Source organism: Oreochromis niloticus, linkage group LG9 (assembly GCF_001858045.2).
Source record: "Oreochromis niloticus isolate F11D_XX linkage group LG9, O_niloticus_UMD_NMBU, whole genome shotgun sequence".
Taxonomy (NCBI): domain Eukaryota; kingdom Metazoa; phylum Chordata; class Actinopteri; order Cichliformes; family Cichlidae; genus Oreochromis; species Oreochromis niloticus.
This window is the reverse complement of record NC_031974.2, coordinates 20,375,616-20,389,577: the sequence shown is the minus strand read 5'-3', so window position 1 is coordinate 20,389,577 and position 13,962 is coordinate 20,375,616. Positions and strand designations below refer to the sequence as shown.

The 13,962-nt window shown below is 40.9% G+C and overlaps 1 protein-coding gene across 1 annotated transcript in view; it reads left to right on the top strand.

Moving 5' to 3' along the window:
• jph1a (junctophilin 1a) overlaps positions 1-7,424 on the top strand; it is a 32,856-nt gene extending 25,432 nt beyond the window's left edge. Inside the window, exons 5-7 of the mRNA XM_003443473.5 lie at positions 2,937-3,670; positions 4,582-4,678; positions 4,855-7,424. Of these exons, the coding sequence (XP_003443521.1) occupies positions 2,937-3,670; positions 4,582-4,662 (815 nt within the window). The 3' untranslated portion in view covers positions 4,663-4,678; positions 4,855-7,424. The remainder of the gene's footprint in view (positions 1-2,936; positions 3,671-4,581; positions 4,679-4,854) is intronic.
• Positions 7,425-13,962: the final 6,538 nt, after the last annotated feature.

Sequence of the window (13,962 nt, the reverse complement as noted above, 5' to 3'; positions counted from 1 at the left end):
GGCTAATATCTGGTGATTGTAAAAACCATAGCATAAAATATTAATCCTTTTTTTATACTCATAAAAGCATTCAGTGACCCCCTTAATGCCCTGTGAATGAGGGTACTGTAATCCTGGAAAAGACCACTTTCTTTATCGGATAAAGGTGATCACGGAGAAGTGCCTTGTATTGATTTGCAGTGATCCTTCCATCTAAGTGGGGGACAAGTGGATCCAAACCTTGCCATCAAAATCCCCTCACAGCGTGTCCTCATAGTGCGGGGTCAAGGGTTCAGCTTTTTCTTTAGTTTGTCACTAATTTCTGCGTGTGTCTGCGTAGGCTATGTAACCGTAGTGAATGTAATCTGGCCAAACAATAACAGCTCCCTCTGCCCATCTGCCAGTGTGAGTAGGAGGAAGAAAGAGAAAATCTCAAAAGCTGCAAATGGAGTTATGAATCTTAAATCTAACCGAGCAAGCTGAGATCACAGCACACAGAACAGACTAATACATGTACAGAATAACGCAGTATATCCATGTAAGAATACATTAAACATAAGCAAAAGAGTCGTCAAAGCAGATGAACCAGGAATTTTCATTTAACTACTGTGGGGAAAAATAAAGCCAAAAGTTTGCTACGCAGAAATGTGCATTTCCATGTAGACCTGTCATCATTCATCCAAAAACTCTTGACTTCTATGAGCCTTAAGCTGAGGTATACTCAGATGCACAATGGCAGCAGATGTGATAATGGCATATACTGTACTCCTTCCCCCCCATAACACATAAACATTGATGCCCACACTTACCCCGGCTTCAATGAGGCTTTTCCCCCTGCTACTGCTGTTCATCTCATATTAAGGACAGGGGTGGTTAGGTCTTAAGCAGCCAATCTGTTGTGTTTTGTGTGTGTATGATCTTGTGCGTGTGGGTGCCAGAGAGAGGGAAAGAGCGTGTGTTTTGCTAAGAGTGCAGTGGAGCAGAAAATGTGCTGTGGATTAACATAAACTGAACTGGCATCCTGCAGCTTAAACAAAAGCTCGTATTCACATACAACTCAAAGATGCAACGATCGTGTGAGAAGAAAGTAAAGTGTCTGAGTTTTTTGGGGTGAAAATAAATAAATTGAGGATACAAAAGAAATCTCGCATTTTTATCTGCGTTTGTATCTCGAGTATTTTTGTTTTGGTCATGGCTGGGTACCATGGCCTATTTTAATGACCCTCTTTAAGACGGCTGCAGACTCAGCCCAGTTGATCAATGTTCGCAACGGAAAGAAACACCACAGCCATTTGGGTAACTGAGTCCCAGTACATGTTCCAGCTGACCTGGCAGGATTCCTTGGAAGAGCAGCTCTAATAAATCTTCACTAACTTGTCAAGAGGATGTAGACATCCTGAAATATCTACAAAACAATCATACAGCTAACTTAAATATTTCCTGTACATTCACAAGTCTTATTTTGAAACAGGAAAAGCATGATCGGCATAGTTTGGAATTGAGCATGGCTGCAGAAGTGTAGATTTTCCTGACGCCCACTGTTGTGGTCCTCTATCTGTTTGAGGCTGTGGTGTTGGGGAGGGGTGAGTGTTTAAGTGCCAAGAACCATTCAGAAAATGCCTGGAACCTCTTGAAGGAATCCGTCCCCATCCATAGTGAAATTGCCTGGATCCGCCCACGAGGCCCTAACTCTTATTGAGCTATGGTGTGAAATTAAGCTCAGCAGATATATTAAGCCCCACAGATGTTCAAATGTCCCCATGTCTGTTTGTAGTGGGTCTTATTGGTTGTGGTGGCTATGAAACAAATTAGGCTGCCACGCAGCTGAAAAGTACTTTGGGCTTAAGAGTACTGAGGCCCGAAAGATTCCCCAGTAAGGCCGATTACACTCGTATGAGACTGGATGGACTTGTTACCTTGTGGATTTGCGTAATTGTTCCAAGAACTGATGAGTGGCAAATTAATGTTAACTCTTTGAGACTAAATCGTACTGTGCAAGCTTAATTGGTGTCAGGCATGTATGAGACAATGTAAGAGACAAGACTGATCTCTGAGATCAACCATTTTCCAGTCCAGTGAGTCTGTGCTGAAAAAGTCAACGTGCAGATAGAGCATAACAGCCAAATATATATATATATATATTATTTTTTCTCTATAATTCCTTTATTTCTTTCTATCATATGGAATGCAGAGAATCATTTTCTGCTCATACCGTCTGATGTACTTCAAACAAAGCAGCATTATCCCTCCTCTTAGTCACTCTGACACCATCTAATTCAGGCGAAGGGGAGAAAAACAGGCGAACAAAGAGCCTAATGTCTCTAATAAATGTTAATTCAGCAGGAGAACAGAAGGGACAGATAAGGTGTCACTTTACCCACATGCGAAATTACATTTACATTCAGCTTTATTGTCCACACGTTAAAAAGGATATTAGAGGAGATTTCAACATCTACATAGTTGAAAGAGAAGTTTTCATTTAGTCTCGAAGCAGAAATATCGTAAGGTCCGTGAGCGTCCACTAACCCAGGCAGTCCATAAGCTCTTTTTGTAGTAAAAGGAATGATCTTCCTCGCATCGAAGCGTGTCAGTGCTGTACCTCGGGGTCACCTCTCATTATCTGCGTGGCCATACTGGATGCTAAGAACTGAAAAGACTTTCCAGGAAAGCGACATGCTGATAAAAGAGAATGACTGATGATGAAGATGAGCCTGCAGGGGAGGCGTTCTTTGTGAAATGGTGTTTGTGACCTTGCATTAATCAGTCCATTTCTTTCTGTCTCCCCGTGACCCTCTTTTCTAGGCTTTGCGGAGTTATTGAATTTCAATATAATGTTGATGAATATTTTATTTGAAAGTTTAACTGCGCTTAAGGGTAGATGTGGTTTAAATTTCGTCTGTGTGTTGAAGGCAAACAGTACGTCACGTTAATGCGTTTTGCCTGTCTCCCCCCTTCAGGTCCCGACTACGTAAAACAGCAGTTAAAGGAGCCAGTGGAGATTAAAGAGGTCCCTGTTGAAAAGAAGGACAGCTCTCCGAGAGATTCTCCCCACTTTTACCGAAAAGGCACAACGCCTCCCCACTCTCCTGCGACCAGCCCTGCAGCCACACCGCCCCCCTCACCTCAATCCAGCAAGAAGAAAGGACAGCTCGCCAACAACAGCACCAGCCGCAAAACCAGCAAAGAAGAAAAACCTTCCCGCAAGATTAGCAAAGAAGAGAAACTAAGTCAGAAGACCAGCAAGGATGAGCGGTCTAGTAGGAAGCTGAGTAAAGAAGAACGGCAGCCTGTCACCGATGGGCCCAAAGCTTCTCAGGCCCAAATCGAGGCTCCACCTAAACCCACTAAAGTTCAGCAGCCCACCCCAGCATCTGTGCCCCCTTCACAGCCTCCCGCAATTCCAGTCAATGGCCAGCTCCACACTGAATATCACAGTTACTACGTCAAGGCCCCTACAAGGGTCCCTCCACCCCCAGAACCTGAGGATCCAGAAGAAGAGCCTAGTGCCCTGGCTTTGGCACGTATGCCCCCACAACCCCCTAGATCTTTTAGTACACCCACTCCTAAGCCAGCATCTATACGGGAGAGCAAGAGCGACCAGAAACTCAGGAAGCAGGATTCCCTAAAGCCAAAGAGCCTCGCAGACACAAAGAAAGCAAGCATGGAAATTGCAGAAAGCACGGAAGAAACAGTAAGTGACAGGATGGGAAAGTGTGCTTTAAAGCAAAGGTTTTGGAAAAAATATCGGACTTAAACACACATTTATGCTTTTTTGCTGAAAGTTGTGTGGTAAATGAGAAGCTACACCCAGTAGTGGATTAGCTCAGTTTGGCACAAAGGTGGGACACAAACACGTATCTCATTAACCAATTTTCTGTCTTAAGCAGGTTTAAATATCAGACTGCTTCTTGGTAGCTTCTGCAGTAGTTGTCTGATGACTAATTCCAGTTGAAAGTATGAAATAATGACTGATTACCCTCACTTTTAATCTTGTATTGTACTAAGCTAGTACTATAAATCTGAACTGCAACAACTCTTTGAAAGATAAAGGTAGCGTGATACCTTCAATACCCATTTATTCTTTATATTTTATTGACTCACATTCATTTTTTGACTTTGAAACATGGCCTGTGTATAAAAGATGGATGTCTGCAAATGTGAAAGAGGATAAACGTTTGGAACTTGGAAACTGCAATATGACAGTTTTTCTTCCCACATGATTTATGACTTGAATAAACATTTTCCTAGGAGTTGATGAGCTCAATTGCTAGTTTAAAGTCTTATTTAATACAGCATGACGTTCATTTAATATTTGTGTTTTGTAAATCATTTAAAATAAAATAGATGCTAAATCAGGATGTGCTTTAGGGTACACTTTCCTGGAATTTTTTAACTTTTTATGTCACTTGTGACATTTGGTTTGAAAAGTCTTAAATGGCCACAACGCCAGACTGAGGCTCAGTGAATCAGTGGGTGGTGTCATGGTGGCTACGGCCATCTTTTATATACAGGGATCCTAATGTACACGTTGAGGTCTCATTACAGTACAGATCATTTGATTCCCTACTGTACGATTTTTATATATTTTATCATTTTTTGCAGGGTCCTAACTCAGTCCTTGTTGCTATGGTAATGCTGTTGAATATTGGCCTCGCAATTATATTTGTCCATTTTCTGACATGATGATGCTGCTTCTCAGGTAAGCTGATTTACTGTATTGTTTCATCCCATATTTGCTCTCCAACAGAAATCGATGATCACAGCATGAATTAATGTCTCGTGTCTCGTCTCCTTGATGCGCCTCAGCGTGCATCTGAAATGTGACAGGGCTCAATTAAATCCAGAAAGTTACAAACAAACTGTCTTATGTTTCAGCGGAACCATGGCAACTGGTACAGTTGCATCGTCGGCCTTGAAACATGAAAATGCCGCCAGTGAAACACGGGGATGGCCACAGGAATCAGCATGAAACCGAAGAGAATCGAGAGGAAGGCAACGATAACACCAACCTGACACTGGCCTCGTTTAGGGCCAGCCCCGTGAATTAGCACTCCTTTGGCTTCTCTAAAAGCTAAGGTGAAATGTTGTGTCTAGTGCGATAAAGAAAATGTTTAAAAATTGCAACCAAACATACGCAATCTAAAAAAAAAAAAAAAAAAAATCAAATGAAAAAAAAAGAAGACGTAATTGAAACCCACACATGTGCTGATCCAAGCACAGGTCTCTGTAGCCCACTTCCACTGCCTTGGCAGAGATAGCAGTGGGCTGAAAGAGTGTGGAGATGCACTTTTAGATGACGGGAGCAAACAGCTGCCTTTCTATTTTGCCATCTGACGTTTTGATGGGGAGATGTGAGCCCAGCTCGAGGGTTGGGGGAAGGGGTTGAGGAGGGGGGACGGTCGCAGCAGGAGTGCGCTTTGGGTGTTTGGAGAGTTTTCTGGGGTTCTAGCCACTCTTGCAAGAGGAAAGTGGGCATGGCCGCTGCCAGCAGTCAGTGCTAGCACGGTCACTAGCCAGTCTTACTCTGTTAACCCAAACATCACTGCACCTTTCTCAAGCTCCGTCCTTTGTGATCCAGGATACACTGCTTTGAAACACTCCCCGTGCATGGTACAGTTTTGAACACTTTGTTTTTCTTTCTTTTTTGTTCTAACGTAGTTTTTTGTTCATAGATGTTCTATCAATGTTGGTTACCTGCCGTCATTTGCTTGTAAAAATCTGTTCTCTTCTCGGAACGAATAAATACATTTTGCTTTCCCTTTGTTCATTTCCAACAATTGAGCTGTAATTTGACATTACACAACCACGTAACTGAAAGTGCAATATGTTTATACTTTCAAAAGGTTGGAGTATGGCCATTATGAACATCCTTTTTTATTTCCATTTAGTTTGTGAGACTCGCATCTTTTTAATAGGCTGGTTTTGAGAGAAGTGGTAATTGACAGCAGTCATTATGATTAGGAAAGCAGTACTTTAAAAGCTTGCTCACTCTGAGGGTAACAAATGTCTTATTTATGAAATCGGAAGGAAAATTATTTCATTGTACACGCGTAGACCATTTAGCTTGGATTTCGTCACTATTCTTTGCTTTCACTATACCGATAAGATGCAAAAACGCAGCTCGCACAGCTGCTTGTGTAAGCCCAGAAATGCTTGCTTGCTTATGAGACTGAATCGAGACAGTTTTGTGGACAGTTTATTCAGGTCAAGGCCATGGGGAATGTGGCTGCAGGGAGAAGAGAGATGCCTTCAAAAGTCTTTAACAGTACTACTGTTTACCTCAAAAATGATGAGGAAGCGGGGGGAGGGAAAGAAATGCCATCCTTGTCTTAACTTTGTTGTATGTGGGAAATACTCTGACTGTTGTCATCACCTGAATCATGCTTTTAACTTGCCTCATCGTAGCTGCTTGTAGTCTTTGTTGCAGGTATGGCATGAGTTTCTTTGATTTTCAAAGTGGTTATTTATATACGGCGGACATTTACTGTCACCTGTACCAAGATTAATTATTTATTCATTGTATAGCTGATGTGTTTGTGAACACTGGTCATCACAGAAAGGGCTTTAAAAATGTCTAGATTTTCTTTAATGCAGTCTTTTTTTTTTCTTGGTAGGTCAACTTTACTATAATGTCTCTTATGAAACTAGTTGAGCGCTCATCCTCCACCAAGGCCAGCACCCTGTTTCACAGTTTTAAAGGAAGTGATCCAAACCTGCACCAAAATTCAATAAATTCTTCCTTTGCCCATAGTCCACCTCTCCACCACGTTTCATGAAAATTGGCCTCAGTAGTTATTGCATAACGTTGCTGGCAAACACACAAATGGTATCCATCACATCCTTCTGCCTTGGTGGAGGAATGACGAGCACGTTACTTTTCGAGAACACTTCTACCAGTTTGATGTTTGCAAACCGTCCACAGAACTACTGAAAAACTAACTACTGACATTTATTTAAAGAAAACTATGGTGTAGACAAATAAAGGTTAAGGCTGGAGTTTCAGAGGGTTTACCTGAACAGTCTGTTTATGGGATATTTTTTGAATTGCAACATTGCATGTTAGAGACATTTATATAGATTATTATATACTATTTATAAGGATTTTTACAGAGCACAATCCAGAATCTGGTATGAGTTGGTATTTTTCTAACAATTTGCACACCTATTTTGACAATGAATATAACTTGTTTGTAATTGGTAATGTAATGCACATATGATAATGTTTGACAGTGGAAAAAAACTCTTTATTTCTAATTGGATGTACTGTATGTACCATTGGGGATGTGGAAAGCAGATGTATTTGTTTGAGTATTTTAGGAAATAACAAGAAACTGTGGGAGACTTTTGATATCGCAAGGTTCATATTACCCCACTGATTTGTGCAAAGTCTTTGGAGATGAAGTTATGTGTATAACAATAAAGATGTTATGCCTTGTTAAACAACATTATGCTCTCTTCTTGTATTTTGATTCTCGTTTACCATTCAGTTCACCTTTCAGGTATCATGGTATACACTCAGTGGCCACTTTAAACTGGGATAGCATCATCTCCGGGGTTCACAGAGAATGCTCCAAAACGAGTGAGGAGCCGTTCCTTGGGTAAAAAGGCCATGTTGAGGCCATGGATCAGAGGAGAATGGCTAGCCTGCCTCAAGATAATAGGAAAACAACAGTAACTAAAAAAAAGCTGTAATTACAATCAAAGCATCTTTAAATGCGCTACATGTCAAGCTGTGAAGTAGATGGGCTACAGCAGCAGAAGACCACTCCTGTTACTCCTGTTAGCTAAGAACAGGAAACTGAGGGTAAGATTCGCAGGGGTCACCAAAACTGGACAGTAGAAGATTGGAAAAATGTTGCCTGGTCTGATGAGCTTCGATTTCTGCTGTGACATTCAAATGGTAGGGTCAAAACAACATGGAAGCATAGATTCATCCTGCCTCGTATTTACGGTTCAGGCTGGTGGTAGTGTAATGGTATGAGGGATATTTTCTTGACACACTTTGGGCCTCTAGGTAACAACTGAGCATCATTTACACGCTACAACCTGCCTCAGTATTGGTCCTGACCATGTCTACTTTTATGACCATAGTGTACCCATCTTCTGATAGCTGCTTCAAGCAGGATAATACCTGACAAAGCTCAGATCATCTCAAACTGGTTTCTTGAACATGACAGTGAGCTCGCTGTGCTCAAATGGCCTCCACTAGTCACCAGATCTCAATCCATTTGAGCACCTTTCAGATGTGATGGAACAGGAGACGGGCATCGTGCATGTGCAGCTGACCAATCAGCAGCAACTGTGTGATGCAAGCATGTCAATATGGACCAGGATCTCTGAGGAATGTTTCCAGCACCTTCCTGAATCTATGCCATGGAGAATGAAGGTGGTTAAGAAGGCAAAACAGGATCAAACCTGATACCAAATGAAATGGCTGGTGAGTGGATTATAGGGAACAGCATACATGCAACACAAGTAATTCCAAATAAAATCAACAGATAGATTTCATTGGAAGGATACAAGGATTTCTACTTGGCTTGTAAAAATGTTTTAAATTCTAGCCTCATGTTCACTCCTACCTATCTCCATGCAACAGTGACCTCATGTTGACCTTCTGATAATGAGATCCAGGGGGAAAAACACCAGGCACGAAATCAAAGTGTCTTCGTCAGGGTCTCACATTAGCCGTTCAGAAGCACGCAGGTGCCCCAGTTTGTCTCGAGTCAGTTTATACTGTTTCCACCACTGATCAGCCCTGGATTAGTGTCATGTTACGCCAGCAGGGGCACCTGCCTGGAATCAGCAACACCATGTCGTTGCACTTGTTGTGATCTCTGCCCTGACTCCAAGAGAAAAAAGCAAAACTGGGAGATTTTTGTTTTGTTATTAATTTTAATTTTACGGTTTTACGGTGTCGTATTGCTGTTCAGACTGTGTGCCTCTGGAATATTCTGGAGGGTATATATTCCTGGCAACTAAAACCCCTATGTGAAGCAGAACTTGTCAGTAATAGTATAGAATATCTCTGTTACTATTCTAATAAGGCAGATTTGGTTGCACAGGCTGAGTTGGACAAATATAAACCAAAACCTTATAAGCATATCGTACCTTCTTATAGAGGCCATTTAACAAAATTCTTTGACAGCTATAATTTTGAACCAGGGTGGAGATTCTACGCCCAGTTTAGTGGGCGTGAGGTGAGTGTGCGACTCAATATGGCAGAACAGAGAAAACACATAAGCAGACGCCTGACGTGCATTTTTTTCCCCTTATATTTAGCCTTTCTAAAACAATATTTATATAGTGCTTATAATTATGTTCTAAACAGGTAGCCTTAATAGAAACTAAGAACTTGGGTAGCAAATTGAAATTTGCTGCCGATTGGTCAAACAAACTGAGACCAAGCCTCCACCTTCAGAGCAAAAAGCAACTCAGTTCTAAAATTGGATTAATGCTAGTAAGCAGTGAGGAGATATCAGTGGGCAGCGTTTTTCAGAAGTGTTGCTAAGACATCAGTATTAAGCAGATCCCCTTTCCATGCTTGGCATAGCTTGCCTTGCTTAGCATCACCTCATCTGTTCCTCATATTTACACAAACAGAACCAAATAGCAGTTATCAAACTGTAAACCTGTCACTTTTAAGTAAACAATTACCTGCATTGATTTAAACACGCAGCAGATTCTTTTTTCACTTGTCGGGCCTCAATGTGCCACTTCTTGGGGACCCTAAGAGAGCAACGCAGTGCCATTTAAACACAAGGACCTCCATGTCCTGTTTATTTAGTGACATGTGAGTCATGGTGAAGGTTTTATCACAGGGGTCTGTAGGGTGAGTCATAATAGTTCAAACAAGCAAGCCTCAACATAACGCATTAGCCTCAAGCTACTCAAAGTAAATGGTTGTCACATCCACTTATCTGTCTGCTGAAGCTTTCATTGTGCGTGAACTACATTAAATAAATATATAAACTTGAGGCAAGCCAGAAAAGACTTCTCAAAGATTTGGAGGATGCTATTTTTCCTCATGCATTATTTGCTGCGAATGGCTTCGTCTTAACGGATGCATAAGTTGGTGGTTTACGCTCATCGTCATAATGCCAGGAGTGTACCGTTAATACATGGCTCGTGATAATTGTGCTTCACTGACTCGGAGTGCATTGTTTCATCCTACTGCTTTCACCATTAGCTGCAATTTTCAAAGGCATTTTGGCTAAATACTACTAAGTCAGTGCCTATTTCTCTACGACCCATTTGTTTGATCAACAGCTCTACCTGCTCGCCTATTTATCAAAGGAACACAAAAGAGGACCCAACCACCGTACAAGGCAAACAAAGACAGGATATCAAAAGCAGCACTTTGCCACACATGATACTTTTTAATTTCTCACTAATTTTCTGGTCAATCGAATTACACAAACACAGTTATTGTGGAAGAAATAGAAACAAATCCTTTTATATAAAAAGTTCGTATACAATTTTTATTTCATGGATTTTAAGACTTTTAAACAATTAGCATAAATTGCTATTGAGATGCTTCTGTTTTGAAACATGTCATGGGCTGCTGATGCTGAGCTTCATGGGATTAAGAGCAACATGAGAAGTGCAGGGCGCTGTGGCTGGCTGCAGGCTAAAGGAACAGTACACTCAGATTCACTGTGACAAGCCTCCCCTTCTTTTCACTGAAGAAGAATTGCCAAAAGACATTCATCCCCCATCTTTCCCTATCATGACTGTAATGCTGACCTGGTTTCATTCAGGGTTTCTCTACCAAAGCTATTGTACTGCTCCTTAAATGGTCCTACTGTATTGACATATGAACAACCGATGTGGAATAAAAACTGTGGTATATAGAAGAGGAAATTGTGTGTTCTGGTAAATACAGACAAGTGAGACAGAGTCTTCCCACAACACCATATCCACTTTTACCATTTATCATTAACGATGGAAAAATCAGCAGATAAATGTTTAAAGTATGCCCACTATTGTCATTTCCATATGCATATTTTCTTTATTGGACTCCATTAGTGTAGCTTTGAATTATTCACAGTTAATTATCTTATACTCAACTTTGGTGTGGCCACTCAGTTGAAGATCTGTTTGAAAAAAAGCTGCTTTGGCTCTTTTCCGTCTAAGACCACTGCCTCTTTGAGTCTCTACTGATTGGCTAGCCTTTGCAAACAGAGGTTTTGAACAGGAGGTTGGCAAGGGTATAGTGCACAGCACAGATGACCACATGAAGCTATCCCCTTTCACTGACACAATACAGAGGCAAGCGGAGCAGAACAAAAAGATGAACTGATCATTTAGAGCACCCTGACATTTGTGCTTTTGCCTCATTTGGATTACTTGTACATGCACTTACTCCATTATTTGAAACTCTGACCGTGTTTACGCTACTACAAAAGTCTTGAGTCACCCCTCACTTCTTTATATTTAACTTCTAAGAAGCCAGACTTTCTTTTTGATATTTTAAAGTGATCTTGAGCAATGGTTCCCCAGGCTGTTTGGAAGACTTTCAAGGTTATTTTTGTACATTGGCTGGTTTTCCTGATTTTCAGTGCAGTTCTTGTACCTGAACATTTTCAGAAGGATGTTTTTTAAGCCACTTAGCACTGACCTGTGAATCATGCAAGAATATAAACGGTACCAAACTCAAGGGGGGAACCAATGTTGTTTCACATAACAGACTATTTAGCAAAGAACCAATTTTAAACTGTATCTTTAGTCACTTTGTTAATAGCAGTCTCTCACAAAAACACACTGCTTATTCCCATTTCTTTAGTGGATTTTATTGAAAATGGCAAATGTAACACAGTTTGAAAGGTATAAAGTATTTTTGCACCAACAAGGTGATTCACAAAGCACTATTAGCTTATATATATATATATTGGCATATTTTGGCAGGATGTGCTGTATGTCCTTAAAAACTGAGGAAACTGTTCTTAAGAAATGGGAATAAAATCCAACAAAGACCCGAGAGACACATCTGGCCCTTTAGTTTATCCATCTACTATTCACTGAAGCCTCATAAGAAATGGCCTCGGTGGAAAATTGGCTGTGAAGAAGCCATTCTTGAGGAAGGAAAACAGGGAGGAAATGCTGAAGTATGCTAAATTTTACAAGAACTTGACTGAAAATCAATGCCAACAGGTCTTTTGGAGTGATGAATAAACTCTGACATGGCTTGACAATTCCAAGCACAAAAGCATGCCTTGATAGAAAAACACAATGCAGCACTATCAGTCATGGATTGGCCTCCCCAGAGCCTGGACCTCAACATTATTGAAGCAGTGTGGGATCATCTTGACGGAGAACAGAACAAAAGTCACAAAATCGAAAGAAGAGCTTTGAGTGTCCTTCAAGAAGTCTGGAGAACTATTCCTGAAGAAATGACAAGAAAGCTTCCCCAACAGAGTTCAGGCTGTGTTGAAGAATAAAGCTGTATTTCAAGGTTGTTAGAATTACACAAACTCAGATTTTGCCTTATATACTGTATTTCCATGTATGTTTCCACTTTTCAATAAATAGCTGCAGCCGTCTCTCATTTTCCTAGAAAAATATAAAGAAATAATTGGTGGCTCAAGTTTTTCCATAGCACCAGAGATGGGTACAAGAAAGTGTGATCTGTATAGAGTTCAGTTGTCACAGGGATGAATGGTATCACTGCACATGACACGAGTGTTTGCATGTGTTCTGCGTGTTTGTGTGGTTTAAGGAAGCCCTGTTGTAAGGGCCCACAACAGCCTCCCCAAAATAGAGCCAAGAGCAGCTGCAGCCGGGTGGGTCGTATCAGAGGGACATCAAAGAGGCCGCCGCCACCCGCCCTCTCTGATCATAAGCACTAATGGTGTAATGGGGGACTGGAAGGTCAGTGATTGTTTTTGGTTGTGTGTCTGTGTGTGTAAGAGAGAGAGAGAGAGAGAGAGAGAGAGAGAGAGAGAGAAAGAAAGTTAACAGGCAACAAAGGTGATAGAACCTTCTGGAGCACAAAGCAACAGCATGTAATACTTGCAATAAAAAATAAATACCAGATTTGGTGTTGCCTCTTCACTGATATCTATGGCAGAACCCAGCACAGCCAATTATAAATAACTGGCTAGTGATGTCTTGGAAAATGGACTCCTTCTCCCACTGGTGAGTGAACTCTGGATCCCTAGATATCAGAATAAGTGGGAAAAAAGTATATCACAGTCCCACAATACTATCCGTAAGGAACATACACTTCATCACTCTTGCATCAAACTGTACAGTTTCCAGGCATGCTCAGTATACTACTCTTAGTGTCCCAGCTCAGATAACTCTGCGTCCATTTGTGAGCCTCAGATTTCAACAGTCATCACTTTTCCTGCATGACTTTTTTACCAAGACCTCCAGGCAGAGAGGTCCAGGCAAAGACACAGTCTGAACCTGAGCGTAGGTACCCATTTGCTGTGATGTTGTCCTTATGTATTCTATATTCTTATGATATTTTGTACTCTTATGATATTTTGTACTGGCTGGACTTCAGAAGATATAAAAGCACAGAGTACATGCCTCCCCCGCCTCTCTCATTCTTTCTTGAATCCAGATTTATGGCCCTATAAAATGTCTCTGTCATGTTCAATCAGCACCTGCTGTCGCTCGTCACAGACGCAGTGGAAACAGTCGGGGAGGTTAAGCTTGAACACAGGCGCTCCCTATAGGATTAACAAGGCATTAGCCCGTAAACCAATTTTAGTCATCTGAGCTCTTGATAAAATAATAATAATAATAATAATAATAATAATAATAATAATAATAATAATAAACCCAGAAAATTTCTTACTTCTTCTGCTTATTTAGCCTTATCTGTTTACCTTAATGTATTATTTCGATATGCTGACTCATATACAATAGCGGACAGTTAAACGCTCATTATCCTGACACGTATTTTGTGATCGTAGAAGACAATATTTTATTTTAAAAATTAAACTTTGCTCGCCATAGTAATATGAATATTATTAT